Source organism: Myxine glutinosa, chromosome 1 (assembly GCF_964187855.1).
Source record: "Myxine glutinosa chromosome 1, kmMyxGlut1.1, whole genome shotgun sequence".
Lineage (NCBI taxonomy): Eukaryota > Metazoa > Chordata > Myxini > Myxiniformes > Myxinidae > Myxine > Myxine glutinosa.
In genome coordinates, this window is record NC_136261.1 from 20,392,215 (window position 1) to 20,406,744 (window position 14,530).

Genomic DNA, 14,530 nt, shown 5'->3' on the forward strand with positions numbered 1-14,530 from the left:
AAAAGAGGAATGAAGGAGTGAAGGTGAGCATAGAGCCTAGATTTTGGCAGTTTCACCAGAAGAGGGTTACTGGCAGATCTTGTGCGTCCTGCAGGAACCTGAACACAGGAGGAGGCCATTAGGCCCACCAAGCCAGCACAATCCTGCCAAAATTCACATACCCCTCTATCCCCACGACTCTGAGGTACCCATCCAATTGAATTCTAATGTCAATCCATCCATTGTCTCTGCTGCCACCACCTTTAATGCCACCACCTTGACGGAGTTTACCTGCCGATCTTGGAGACAAAGTCGAAGTTAACAACTCGATGTCAATATTCACAATTTAAAAATACAGTGATGTTCACTATCTGATTACTCTGAGCAGTGAGGGTTTTCTAGAAATGTCGCAACATGTATCGGCCATTTATAGTTACTAGGGCGTGCCCGTACGTGGGTGCAAAAAAACATGCGTGCAAACAACAACAACAAAAAAAAACTTTGAAACCACGTGGCAGTAACGACCACAGAACCCCCCCCCTCTATTTACATGAAATGGTTTGGTCCATTCGCAAAGCCAAAGCGAACGGCTTGCGAGTACGGTAGAACCCCCCCCCCCCTCTATTTACATGAAATGGTTTGGTCCATTCGCAAAGCCAAAGCGAACGGCTTGCGAGTACGGTGACCATACCTTGGGAACCACTTGTCCGATTAATTTCAAACCTTGAAAAGGCACATCCTCAGGTCCCCAGCAATATACCTGGCAAGTTGCAAGTATATCGGACCCGTGGTTGTCGAGAAACAGGTGTCACAGACAAACACACAGACACACACACATACACACAGAGATTACTGGAATTATAGATAGACTAGGGCGTGCCCGCACGTACGTGCTTGCCCGTACGTGCTTGCCCGTACGTGCGTGCAAAAAAACATGCGTGCAAACAACAACAACAACAAAAAACTTTGAAACCACGTGGCAGTAACGACCACAGAACCCCCCCCCCTCTATTTACATGAAATGGTTTGGTCCATTCGCAACGACCACAGAACCCCCCCCCCCCCCCCCTCTATTTACATGAAATGGTTTGGTCCATTCGCAAAGCCAAAGCGAACGGCTTGCGAGTACGGTGACCATACCTTGGGAACCACTTGTCCGATTAATTTCAAACCTTGAAAAGGCACATCCTCGGGTCCCCAGCAATATACCTGGCAAGTTTCAATTAGATCGGACCCGTGGTTGTCGAGAAACAGCGGTCACAGAAAAACACACACACACACACACAGACACACACACATACACACAGAGATTACTGGAATTATAGATAGACTAGGGCATGCCCGTACTATATATATATCTAAAATTATATCCCCCCCCCTCTATTTACATGAAATGGTTTGGTCCATTCGCAAAGCCAAAGCGAACGGCTTGCGAGTACGGTGACAACCCCCCCCCCTCTATTTACATGAAATGGTTTGGTCCATTCGCAAAGCCAAAGCGAACGGCTTGCGAGTACGGTGACAATCCCCCCCCTCTATTTACATGAAATGGTTTGGTCCAAAGCGAACGGCTTGCGGAGTTTGGTAAAGAAATCGCCATAGCTCGGTAACTACTTCTCCGATTAATATGAAACCTTGAAAAGGCACATCCTCGGGTCCCCAGCAATATACCTGGCAAGTTTCAAGTATATCGGACCCGTGGTTGTCGAGAAACAGCGGTCACAGACAAACACACAGACACACAGACACACACACAGACACACACACAGAGATTACTGGAATTATAGATAGACTAGGACGTGCCCGTACGTGGGTGCCCGTGCCCGTGGGTACGTGGGTTACCCGTGGGAGGTAACTGTGATTAGTTTGGTAAATAAATCGCCATAGCTCGGTAACTACTTCTCCGATTACGTGCTTGCCCGTACGTGCGTGCAAAAAAACATGCGTTTACATGCAGTAACGACCACAGAACCCCCCCCCTCTATTTACATGAAATGGTTTGGTCCATTCGCAAAGCCAAAGCGAACGACCACAGAACCCCCCCCTCTATTTACATGAAATGGTTCGGTCCATTCGCAAAGCCAAAGCGAACGGCGAACGGCTAAATCGCCATAGCTCGGTAACTACTTCTCCGATTAATATGAAACCTTGAAAAGGCACATCCGCGGGTCCCCAGCAATATACCTGGCAAGTTTCAAGTATATCGGACCCGTGGGTGTCGAGAAACAGCGGTCACAGACAAACACACACACACACACACACACACACACACACACACACACACACACACACACACACACACACACACACACACACAGACACACACAGAGATTACTGGAATTATAGATAGACTAGGACGTGCCCGTACGTGGGTGCCCGTTCCTTGCCAAAAAAAAAAAAAAAAAAAAATTTGTGTAGGGGTGTGTGTGTGTAAACATCCTAGGGCCTGCCCGTACGTGGGTGCAAAAAAACATGCGTGCAAACAACAACAACAAAAAAAAAACTTTGAAACCACGTGGCAGTAACGACCACAGAACCCCCCCCCCCTCTATTTACATGAATGGTTTGGTCCATTCGCAACGACCACAGAACCCCCCCCCTCTATTTACATGAAATGGTTTGGTCCAAAGCGAACGGCTTGCGGTGTTTGGTAAAGAAATCGCCATAGCTCGATAACTACTTGTCCGATTAATTTCAAACCTTGAAAAGGCACATCCTCGGGTCCCCAGCAATATACCTGGCAAGTTTCAAGTATATCGGACCCGTGGTTGTCGAGAAACAGCGGTCACAGACAAACACACAGACATACACACATACACACAGAGATTACTGGAATTATAGATAGACTAGGGCATGCCCGTACTATATATATATCTAAAATTATATCCCCCCCCTCTATTTACATGAAATGGTTTGGTCCATGTGCGAAATGGTTTGGTCCAAAGCGAACGGCTTGCGAGTACGGTGACAATCCCCCCCCCTCTATTTACATGAAATGGTTTGGTCCAAAGCGAACGGCTTGCGAGTACGGTGACAATCCCCCCCCCTCTATTTACATGCAATGGTTTGGTCCAAAGCGAACGGCTTGCGGAGTTTGGTAAAGAAATCGCCATAGCTCGGTAACTACTTGTCCGATTAATATGAAACGTTGAAAAGGCACATCCTCGGGTCCCCAGCAATATACCTGGCAAGTTGCAAGTATATCGGACCCGTGGTTGTCGAGAAACAGCGGTCACAGACAAACACACAGACACACACACAGACACACAGAGATTACTGGAATTATAGATAGACTAGGGCATGCCCGTACTATATATATATCTAAAATTATATCCCCCCCCTCTATTTACATGAAATGGTTTGGTCCAAAGCGAACGGCTTGCGAGTACGGTGACAATCCCCCCCCCCCCCTCTATTTACATGAAATGGTTTGGTCCAAAGCGAACGGCTTGCGAGTACGGTGACAATCCCCCCCTCTATTTACATGAAATGGTTTGGTCCAAAGTGAACGGCTTGCGAGTACGGTGACAATCCCCCCCCTCTATTTATATGCAATGGTTTGGTCCAAAGCGAACGGCTTGCGGAGTTTGGTAAAGAAATCGCCATAGCTCGCTAACTACTTGTCCGATTAATATGAAACCTTGAAAAGGCACATCCTCGGGTCCCCAGCAATATACCTGGCAAGTTGCAAGTATATCGGACCGGTAGTTGTCGCGAAACAGCGGTCACAGACAAACACACAGACACACACACAGACACACAGAGATTACTGGAATTATAGATAGACTAGGACGTGCCCGTACGTGGCGTACCCGTAACCGTACCGTACCCGGAACCGTACCCGGAACCGTACCCGTACCGTACCCGTACCCGTGACGTGCCCGTAATGAATATGTACAAAATATAAATATGTATGTACTACAATCGATCGTACCTTACAACAATCAACACAGATTGCAACGTCAAATAAATGAATACGCTCTCAAATGTGCCGTCCGAGGCAGCGTCTGCTCGCCACGTTCAGCGTCACTATGACTATCCGTAAGTCCGGAAGTGACGTCCTCATTTGACTGTCCGGAAGGTCGCATATCGCAGTTACGATGAATCGCAAATTAGTTTTAATTAGTTTTAAAACATAGTTTAACGCCAACATAGTTTGCCAACGTGAAATAAATGAATACGCTCTCAAATGTGCCGTCCGAGGCAGAGTCTGTTCGCCACGTTCGGCACACGTGATAGCTCGCTGCTCTCTGATTGGTTGAATCGTTTTTTGGACATAGCTCGCTAACTACTTGTCCGATTAATATGAAACGTTGAAAAGGCACATCCTCGGGTCCCCAGCAATATACCTGGCAAGTTTCAAGTATATCGGACCGGTAGTTGTCGCGAAACAGCGGTCACAGACAAACACACAGACACACACACAGACACACAGACACACAGAGATTACTGGAATTATAGATAGACGAGGGCATGCCCGTACTATATATATATCTAAAATTATATCCCCCCCCCTCTATTTACATGAAATGGTTTGGTCCAAAGCGAACGGCTTGCGAGTACGGTGACAATCCCCCCCCTCTATTTACATGAAATGGTTTGGTCCAAAGCGAACGGCTTGCGAGTACGGTGACAATCCCCCCCCTCTATTTACATGAAATGGTTTGGTCCAAAGCGAACGGCTTGCGAGTACGGTGACAATCCCCCCCCTCTATTTACATGAAATGGTTTGGTCCAAAGCGAACGGCTTGCGGAGTTTGGTAAAGAAATCGCCATAGCTCGGTAACTACTTGTCCGATTAATATGAAACCTTGAAAAGGCACATCCTCAGGTCCCCAGCAACATACCTGGCAAGTTTCAAGTATATCGGACCCGTGGTTGTCGAGAAACAGCGGTCACAGACAAACATACAAACATACAAACATACAAACATACACACAGAGATTGCTGGAATTATAGATAGACTAGGGCATGCCCGTACTATATATATGCCCGTACTATATATCTATCTAAAATTATATCCCCCCCCCTCTATTTACATGAAATGGTTTGGTCCATTCGCAACGCCAAAGCGAACGGCGAACGGCTTGCGAGTACAGTGACAATCCCCCCCCTCTATTTACATGAAATGGTTTCGTCCATTCGCAACGACCACAGAACCCCCCCCTCTATTTACATGGAATGGTTTGGTCCATTCGCAACGCCGGCACACGCGATCGTTCGCTGCTCTCTGATTGGTTGAATCGTTTTTTGTACATAGCTCGGTAAGTAATTGTCCGATTAATATGAAACCTTGAAAAGGCACATCCTCGGGTCCCCAGCAATATACCTGGCAAGTTAAAAGTATATCGGACCCGTGGTTGTCGAGAAACAGCGGTCACAGACAGACAAACGTACAAACGTACAAACGTACAGAGATTACTGGAATTATAGATAGATAATGCCCAATTATTCAATTAGCGCCAATGTATTTTGGCTGTTTGCAATTTAAGCGCAAGGAATCAATCAATTCAATAAAAAAAAAGAAAAGGAAAAACACGCAACAACGTGTCCCGTGATTGGCTACGGGAAGTGAGGTCTTTGGCTGATGGGTGATTGGCTGCCGGAGGAAGGTCGTATATCGCAGTTACGATGAATCGCAAATTCGTTTTTATTAGTTTTAAAACATCGTTTAACGCCAACATAGCGCCAACATAGTTTGCAAACGTGAAATAAATGAATACGCTCTCAAATGTGCCATCCGAGGCAGAGTGTGTCCTCCACGTTCGGCACACGCGATCGTTCGCTGCTCTCTGATTGGTTGAATCGTTTTTTGGACATAGCTCGGTAAGTAATTGTCCGATTAATATGAAACCTTGAAAAGGCACATCCTCGGGTCCCCAGCAATATACCTGGCAAGTTTCAAGTATATCGGACCGGTAGTTGTCGAGAAACAGCGGTCACAGACAAACAAACAAACGTACAGACGTACAGACAGACAGACAGAGATTACTGGAATTATAGATAGATGAGTCGAGGTGCCAACTTTTGTGGATGTGATTGATGCACATTTACCCTGCGTGCATGATATTACCCGCTCAGGTAAAGACCCATGTGTGCTTTCAGCCTTCCCAAAACATTCATCCAATCATTACTTGCAAAATCGAAGATTTTTCAAGTATATTGGTCGGTTGCGTTTGTGGTTCTGTCTGTTTGGCTTTGTTTGTCAAAGGGCCTACAGGTCACAATTCTAAACCGATCGTCACGAAACTTCATCAAGTTGAATAGGTCGTCACAATTGAGAAGCCTATTGTTTTTGGGGTCAAAAGGTCAAAAGGTCAACATAGGCCAAAGGTCATCAACTTTGCCAAATTTCTAAAATCCTCAATTTTCATCCGATTGATTTGAAATTTGAAGAGGACTTGCATATCTGGTCACTGAATTCAACCACCAAGTATATTTGAGGTCAACATAGACCAAAAGGTCAACATTGGCCAAATTTCTAAAATCCTCAATTTTCATCCAATTGACTTGAAATTTGAAGACTTGCATATCTGGTCACTGAACCCAACCACAAATTATATTTTAGGTGAACATAGGCCAAAAGGTCAACATAGGCCGAATTTCTAAAATCACCAATTTTCATTTGATTGACTTGAAATTCTAAGAGGATTTACATATCTGGTCACTGAATTCAACTACCAACTATTTTTGTGGTCAACATAAGCCAAAAGGTCAACATAGGCCAAGTTTTTTAAATCCTCAATTTTCATCCGATTGACTTGGAAGTTGAACAGCATTTGCACATTGAGTCACTAAATAGGGAAACTAACTATTATTGAGGTCAAAAGGTCAAAGGTCAACTCAAGGTCAACCTTCCAAAATCATCATTTTTCATCCTGTTGACCCGAACTTTTTTTTCTTTCTTTTTTGAATACAGAATCGAGGCTCGTGAAAGAGCTAACATTTATTTCACAAACAAATCAAACAGACAAACAAAATATATAAAAAGAGGGAGCGGTAGACAAGATGGGGAGAGAAGGGGAAGCACGCAAACACAACATTTGAGAGCAGGGACATCGGAAGATGTGTGGGAGGGAGAGGGCTTGGGGGGAGGAGGCGTGGGAAGGGGGGGGGGGGGGGGATGGGAGAAGTATTAAAACACAAGGACACCAAGGACTTCCAGGACAGAAGTTGGTATTTCAAAAAAGTGGATTTGGGGTGAAATTAGCGAGGGTAGAAAAGATCAAGGTTTTGGATGGGGGAAGATAAGAGATGGTGGTGAACAGCTGTTTTAAAGACCTGAAGGGAGGAGTGGGATTGAACAGAGTGAGGGAGTTTGTTCCAGAGGCGGGAGAAAAGAGGAATGAAGGAGTGAAGGTGAGCAGAGAGTCTTGATTTTGGCAGTTTAATCATAAGAGGGTTGCAGGCAGATCTTGTGCGACCTGTAGGAGTATTTGAGGGACAGAGCCCAGAGAGAGCTGGGGGGGGGGGGGGGGGCAAGGCCGGAGAGGAGTCGGTAGAAGACGGAAAGACCACCAACCTGCCTGCGGTGAGTGAGTGAAAGGCCCTTGGATTTAGCTTCATCGCGGGAGAATCCAATGATTCTGAACGCTTTGGTTTCAACAGCGTGAAGACGAGCTAGGTGTGAAGCAGGAGCACCAGCCTAGAGGGGAGAGCAGTATTCCATTGAGCTGCGGATGAAAGCCTTGTATGTGGTGAGGAGCTCAGGTGTGCCAAGGAAGGACTTCGCACGACGGAGGATGCCCAGTCGGCGATTGGCTTTGGAGGCCAGATTTGAAATGTGGTTTTCCCAGGAAAGATCATGGCAGATAGTGAGACCCAAAAGCTTGAGTGACAGAACTTCTTGGAGAGGATTATTCAGAAAGTGGATGGGAGGGTTGACCAGTCGGTCTTTTCGGAGAGACATCGTAAGAGTGTGAGATTTGTCAGGTTTGAAAGACATGTTCCACTTGTTTGCCCGGTCTGTGATTTTGTCCAGGTCTGCAGAGAGTGAGGAGGCTGCAGACTGCCGATCTGAGGGATGAGGAATGGAGCGACAGAGAGTAGAGTCATCAGCAAAGAGATAGAGAGGATTTTCAAGAGAGTCAGAGAGATCACTGATGAAGACCAGAAAAAGCACAGGGCCCAGAACACTGCCTTGGGGAACTCCAGCCTGAACAGGAAGAGGAGAGGAGAGAAACCCATTCAGGGCCACACGTTGACTACGACTAGAGAGGAAGTCCGCCAGCCATGCGTGGAGATTTCCATGGATACCAAAGGAGGAGAGTTTGGTGAGCAGAGCGGGGTGCCAGACTGTATCGAAGGCACGTGATATGTCAAGGGAGACAGCTCTAATTTCCTGTTTGGCATTGAGGACCTCCATCCATTGTTGAGAAAGCAGAAGCAGCATGTCCAGAGTGGAGTGACCAGGTCTGAAACCAAGTTGATGATCAGAGATCAAGCCATTGGAGAAGATGAAAGATTTCATGTCCGAAGCAATGATGGATTCCATGACTTTGCTGATAACTGGGAGAAGGCTGATTGGTCTGTAGTTGCTAGGATCTGTTTTTGCACCTTTTTTGTGCAAAGCGGTGATGTTGGCTGATTTCCAAGCAGATGGCAGATGACCTTGAGCAAAAGAGAGGGTGAAGAGAACAGAGAGAGGGAGTGAAAGAGCGGAAGAACAGGATTTTAGGACCCGTGGGCTGATGCCGTCAGATCCAGTTGCAGAATCAGGGTCAAGGGTTGACAGAAACTTTTCCACCTTGTCAGGAGGAAAAGGACACAGAGTTCAGAAGCAGCTGGGTACGACTGGGTACGGTGGATACAGAGAGGGATGGGTTTGGGACACAAGATTTAGAGGCAAACACAGAGTTGAGGCATTCAGCTTTTTCACGTGCGGAGTCAGCCGTGTAGCCGTTTGAGGTGAGGGAGGGGATGGAGGGGGAACAAACACCAGAAACAGATTTGACCAGACGCCACCAGGATTTGGAAGAGGGAGACAGAAAAGAGAGTTCTGTCTTGAGAATGGAGAGATATTGTTTCCTGGCTCTCCTGAGGGTGGACACACACTAGTTTCGGGCTTTGTGAAAGGAAATGAGATTTCCTTCCGTTGGATTTGCCTTCCAGGAGACGAAGGCAAGTTGTTTCTGGGCAACAGCCTCACCATAAGATTCCGTGTACCCTGGACGGGAGGAAGGGTATGACAACTGAAGACGAGATGGGATAAATCTGTGCATGAGAGAGAGCAATTTACTTTGGAAGAATTCCCAGGATGAGTTGATGTCAGAGGCGGTAGAGATGGGAGACCAGTCCAGATGATTGATGGCTGCTTGAAGACCGTGCCAGTTGGCCTGTGTGAGATGCCAGACTCGTCGATGCTGAGGAGGCTCTCTGAGAATGGTCAGAGAGATGTCCACTTTAACAAGCACATGATCAGATGAGCCGATTGGAGCAGAAGAAGAGCAGCAGAGATTTTCAGGGAAGTTAGTCATAACCAAGTCCAGAAGAGAAGATGCTCCGTTGACTGAGATCCGGGTCGGGAAATTGACAGATTGTGTCAGTCCCAGTGAGTCGCAGAAGTCCTTCGCTGAGGAGCCATGGCTGGTGAGAGAGGTACCCACACCCAGCCAACTGGCATGGTGACAATTGAAATCACCACATATGAGGAAGAGAGAGTTGGGATGGGTAGATAGAAGTTGGTCCATATTATCAGACAGCAAGATGTAGATGGAGTCATCACTGTTTGGTCAAACATCACTGTTTGATCAAGATTGTCAATTTTAATCTTGATGAAATGGACCATTTGCTGTATCAATGGAATTTTTTTTCTTGGGGGTGGGGGGAGGATTTTGCAAGTATCGTGCTCCACATGACGTCTTCTTGTTTAGATAGTTTGTCAGACACACCCTGTTCTTCCCCTCCATTCTTGGCCTCCTGTGTCTATAGCAACTGCTCATGATGATCACCCAATGACATGCTTTGTTTTCTGCACCCAGAAACCACTGTCGTACAATCATTGTGCTGCTTACAAGATGTATGCTCTGGTTCTTTTCACCGAATGTAACGCTCGTGCACTGAAATGCACATTGAAATTGTAAAAGTGTTGGGCCTTGATAGAAAGCAAAGTAGGCCAATTTATGATTAGGCACAGCAGCCTTTTTTGTGTCGTAGCAGGCAAGTCAGAAGGAGCCCAATTGTGCGCCTAAGGCGCGGTGTTTGCAACACTGTTCACAAATTTCACAGAATTAGTTTTCACCACCGAGTCTCAATTCCTTTGAATAGGTGAGAGGAGAGAGAGGGGAGCGGGAGGGTAGAGGGAGAGGGGCGGGGAGAGGGGAGTGGGAGGGGAGGGGAGGGAAGAGGGAGAGAGAGAGAGGGAGGTGAGAGGAGGAGGAGAGTGGGAGAGAGGAGGAGGAGAGTGGGAGAGAGGAGGAGGAGAGGGGGAGAGAGAGGAGGAGGAGGAGAGGGGGAGAGAGAGAGGAGGAGGAGGAGGAGAGGGGGAGAGAGAGAGGAGGAGGAGGAGAGGGGGAGGCGAGGAAAAGCAGAGGGGGAGGTGAGGAAAAGCAGAGGAGGAGCAGAGGGTTGAGGGGAGGGGAGGGGAGAGGGAGAGAGAGAGAGAGGGAGGTGAGAGGAGGAGGAGAGTGGGAGAGAGGAGGAGGAGGAGGAGAGGGGGAGAGAGAGAGGAGGAGGAGGAGAGGGGGAGAGAGAGAGAGGAGGAGGAGGAGAGGGGGAGAGAGAGAGGAGGAAGAGGAGAGGAGGAGAGAAAGGAGGGGTCAAGGAGTCGAGGGGGAGGCGAGGAAAAGCAGAGGGGAGGTGAGGAAAAGCAGAGGAGGAGCAGAGGGTTGAGGGGAGGAGAGGTGGAGGAGGAGATGGAGTGGAGAGGGAGGTGAGGGGGGAGAGAGGAGGATCAGAGGGGGGAGAGAGAGGAGAGAGGGGGGGAAGAGAGGAGGAGAGAGAGAGAGGAGAGGAGGAGGAGGAGAGTAGGAGGCGAGGGGGACAAGAAGAGGAGGAGGAAGGGGGAAGAGAAAAGGAGTGGGGAGGAGAGGAGGGGTGACAATGAAGAAATGTTTCGTTCTCTACTTCAGTGACAACCCAAAATGAAAACAGAATTTGAAACGGAGTGAAAATAAGGATGTGGGGCCATCGGGAAGCATACATTTCAAAAAAGAGAAGAAAAGGAGTGGTTTACTGTATCGCCATGGCTTGCAAAAGCAGCCTGCAGCATGCATTCCTGTTAATTGTATTCAAAAGTGTGTTTGCATTTCCCCAAACATCTAGTTCTCATCCATGCACTCCCTTGGAGTTCTCTTCCTGTGCATGCAAAGTTTGGGGCCGCGAGGTTTCATGGCTTTGGACTTGTGGAGGACACACCTAGGACTCGCACACACACTGAGACACTCACACACACCTTTATGATGTACCTTTTATGATTATCGATTTCGGAATTAATTATTTGCTCTTTTCCTGAGTTCAGCAACTATATTCCAAATGTATTTTGTGTAGAGATTTGAAAGCTTGCCATTGTTGTGTATTTTATTGTATTTTATTGATTTATTAATAATTGCTGCAAGTGGCAGTTTATAGTCATGTTTTTTGACTTTCAAGACACACTAGTGCTGACGTTCACCTGTTACAGATGTTGTGGTTCCTCCAGGAATTCTGTCGCCACAATGCAATTCTCCAGATTAGTTGTTGGGCACATAAGGAACAATGTTATCGTACGTACCAACTAACCATAATTATTTGCGGTTTGTTGCGCCAGTTTTTTGGCATTGCCTTGACTGATGTTTTGAATTGTCTTGTTTTCTTTTCTAAAACTTTTGATTGTTTTTGCCTTTTTTTTTTGCAGGTGCAAATTCCATACCATGGATGCATGTCATTACCATGAAAACATCAGTTATTTTTATGATCAAGTTGGCAAACATCTGGCTTCAACGTGGGAACCACTATATGTGGCGTTGCTGATTATTGGTATTCCATTATCTTTGTTCATTAGTTTCGCCAATTTCCTCGTCGTGGTGGCAGTGCATCTCAACCAGCGATTTCACATGCCAATTTACTACCTTATTGCCAACCTGGCTGCGGCTGACTGCTTTGCAGGAATATCGTACCTGTTCAGTCTTGCAAACACTGGTCCCAACACACGGTTGATGTCTAAGGCAACATGGTTTCTGCGCCAAAGTCTGATTGACATAAGCCTTTCTGCCTCGGTTGCCAATCTACTTGCCATCGCCTGGGAGAGGCACTTCACGATATCTGGTATGCAGCTGCAGTCACAGATGAGCACTCGACGGGTGGTAGTCGTCATCATCATCATCTGGATCATTGCGATCTTCATGGGCACTTTGCCAATATACTGGAACTGCATATGTGACCTGAAGACCTGTTCTAACATGGCTCCGATGTACAGCAACAACTACATTCTGTTTTGGGCAATCTCCAACTTGCTGACTATGCTTTTCATGGTGGTTCTGTACATGCGGATCTTCTTGCATGTGCAGGGGCACGTACACCGGATGTCTCGCCATACAGTTTCGTCCAATATCCAACAGAGCATCATCATCATCGTCAAAACGGTCACAATGGTGCTTGGTGAGTAACATAAGATTTTGTGGTGTGTGCAAAGCTACATTATGAACAGGAAAGCATTTTAGATATTGGGTGTGCATCATGACATTTTCGATTATGGGTGTGCATCATGACATTTTAGATATTGGGTGTGCATCATGACATTTTAGATATTGGGTGTGCATCATGACATTTTCGACATTGGGTGTGCATCATGCATGACATTTTAGATAATGGGTGTGCATCATGACATTTTAGATAATGGTGTGCATCATGACATTTAGGATATTGGGTGTGCATCATGACATTTTCGATATTGGGTGTGCATCATGACATTTTAGATAATGGGTGTGCATCATGACATTTTAGATAATGGGTGTGCATCATGACATTTCAGATATTGGGTGTGCATCATGACATTTTAGATGTTGGGTGTGCATCATGCATGATATTTTAGATATTGGGTGTGCATCATGCATGACATTTTAGATATTGGGTGTGCATCATGCATGACATTTGAGATATTAGGTGTGCATCACAACTTTTTAGATATTGGGGGTGCATCACGACATTTTAAATATTGGGGGTGCATCATGACATTTTAGATATTGGGTGTGCATCATGACATTGTGCATCACGAAATTTTAGATATTGGGTGTGCATCACGACATTTTAGATATTGGGGGTGCATCATGACATTGTGCATCATGACTTTTTAGATATTGGGGGTGCATCACGACATTTTAGATGTTGGGTGTGCATCATGCATGACATTTTAGATATTGGGTGTGCATCATGCATGACATTTTAGATATTGGGTGTGCATCATGACATTTTAGATATTGGGTGGACATCACGACATTTTAGACATTGGGTGTGCATCATGCATGACATTTTAGATATTGGGTGTGCATCGTGACATTTTAGATGTTGGGTGTGCATCACGACATTGTACATCATGACATTTTAGATATTGGGTGTGCATCATGACATTTTAGATGTTGGGGGTGCATCACGACATTTTAGATATTGGGTGTGCATCATGACATTGTGCATCACGACATTTTAGATATTGGGTGTGCATCATGACATTTTAGATATTGGGTGTGCATCATGCATGACATTTCAGATATTGGGTGTGCATCATGACATTTTAGACATTGAGTGTGCATCATGCATGACATTTCAGATATTGGGTGTGCATCATGACATTTTAGACATTGAGTGTGCATCATGCATGACATTTCAGATATTGGGTGTGCATCATGACATTTTAGATGTTGGGTGTGCATCATGCATGACATTTTAGATCGTGGGTGTGCATCATGCATGACATTTTAGATATTGCGTGTGCATCATGCATGACATTTTAGATGTTGGGTGTGCATCATGCTTGACATTTTAGATTTTGGGTGTGCATCATGCATGACATTTTAGAAATTGGGTGTGCAACATGCGTGAGATTTTAGATATTGGGTGTGCATCATGCATGACATTTTAGATATTGGGTGTGCATCGTGACATTTTAGATGTTGGGTGTGCATCATGCATGACATTTTAGATGTTGGGTGTGCATCATGACATTTTAGATATTAGGTGTGCATCACAACATTTTAGATATTGGGGGTGCATCACGACATTTTAAATATCGGGGGTGCATCATGACAATGTGCATCACAAAATTTTAGATATTGGGTGTGCATCACGACATTTTAGATATTGGGGGTGCATCATGACATTTTAGATATTGGGGGTGCATCATGCATGACATTTTAGATATTGGGTGTGCATCATGCATGACATTTTAGATATTGGGTGTGCATCATGACATTTTAGATATTGGGTGGGCATCACGACATTTTAGACATTGGGTGTGCATCATGCATGACATTTTAGATATTGGGTGTGCATCATGACATTTTAGATGTTGGGTGTGCATCGTGACATTTTAAATGTTGGGTGTGCATCATGCATGACATTTTCGATGTTGGGTGTGCCT

The 14,530-nt window shown here is 45.8% G+C and overlaps 1 protein-coding gene across 5 annotated transcripts in view; it reads left to right on the top strand.

The window, feature by feature from the left end:
• The window catches only part of LOC137421763 (lysophosphatidic acid receptor 1-A), a 54,307-nt gene that overhangs the window by 29,334 nt on the left and 10,443 nt on the right, over window positions 1-14,530 (top strand). For all 5 annotated transcript variants that reach the window (XR_010983401.2, XM_068108165.2, XM_068108146.2 and 2 more), the window contains one exon: window positions 11,813-12,555. Coding sequence is in view for 4 of the 5 variants with exons in the window: in XM_068108165.2 (XP_067964266.1) it covers window positions 11,829-12,555 (727 nt within the window). In the remaining variant the exon portion in view is untranslated. The remainder of the gene's footprint in view (window positions 1-11,812; window positions 12,556-14,530) is intronic.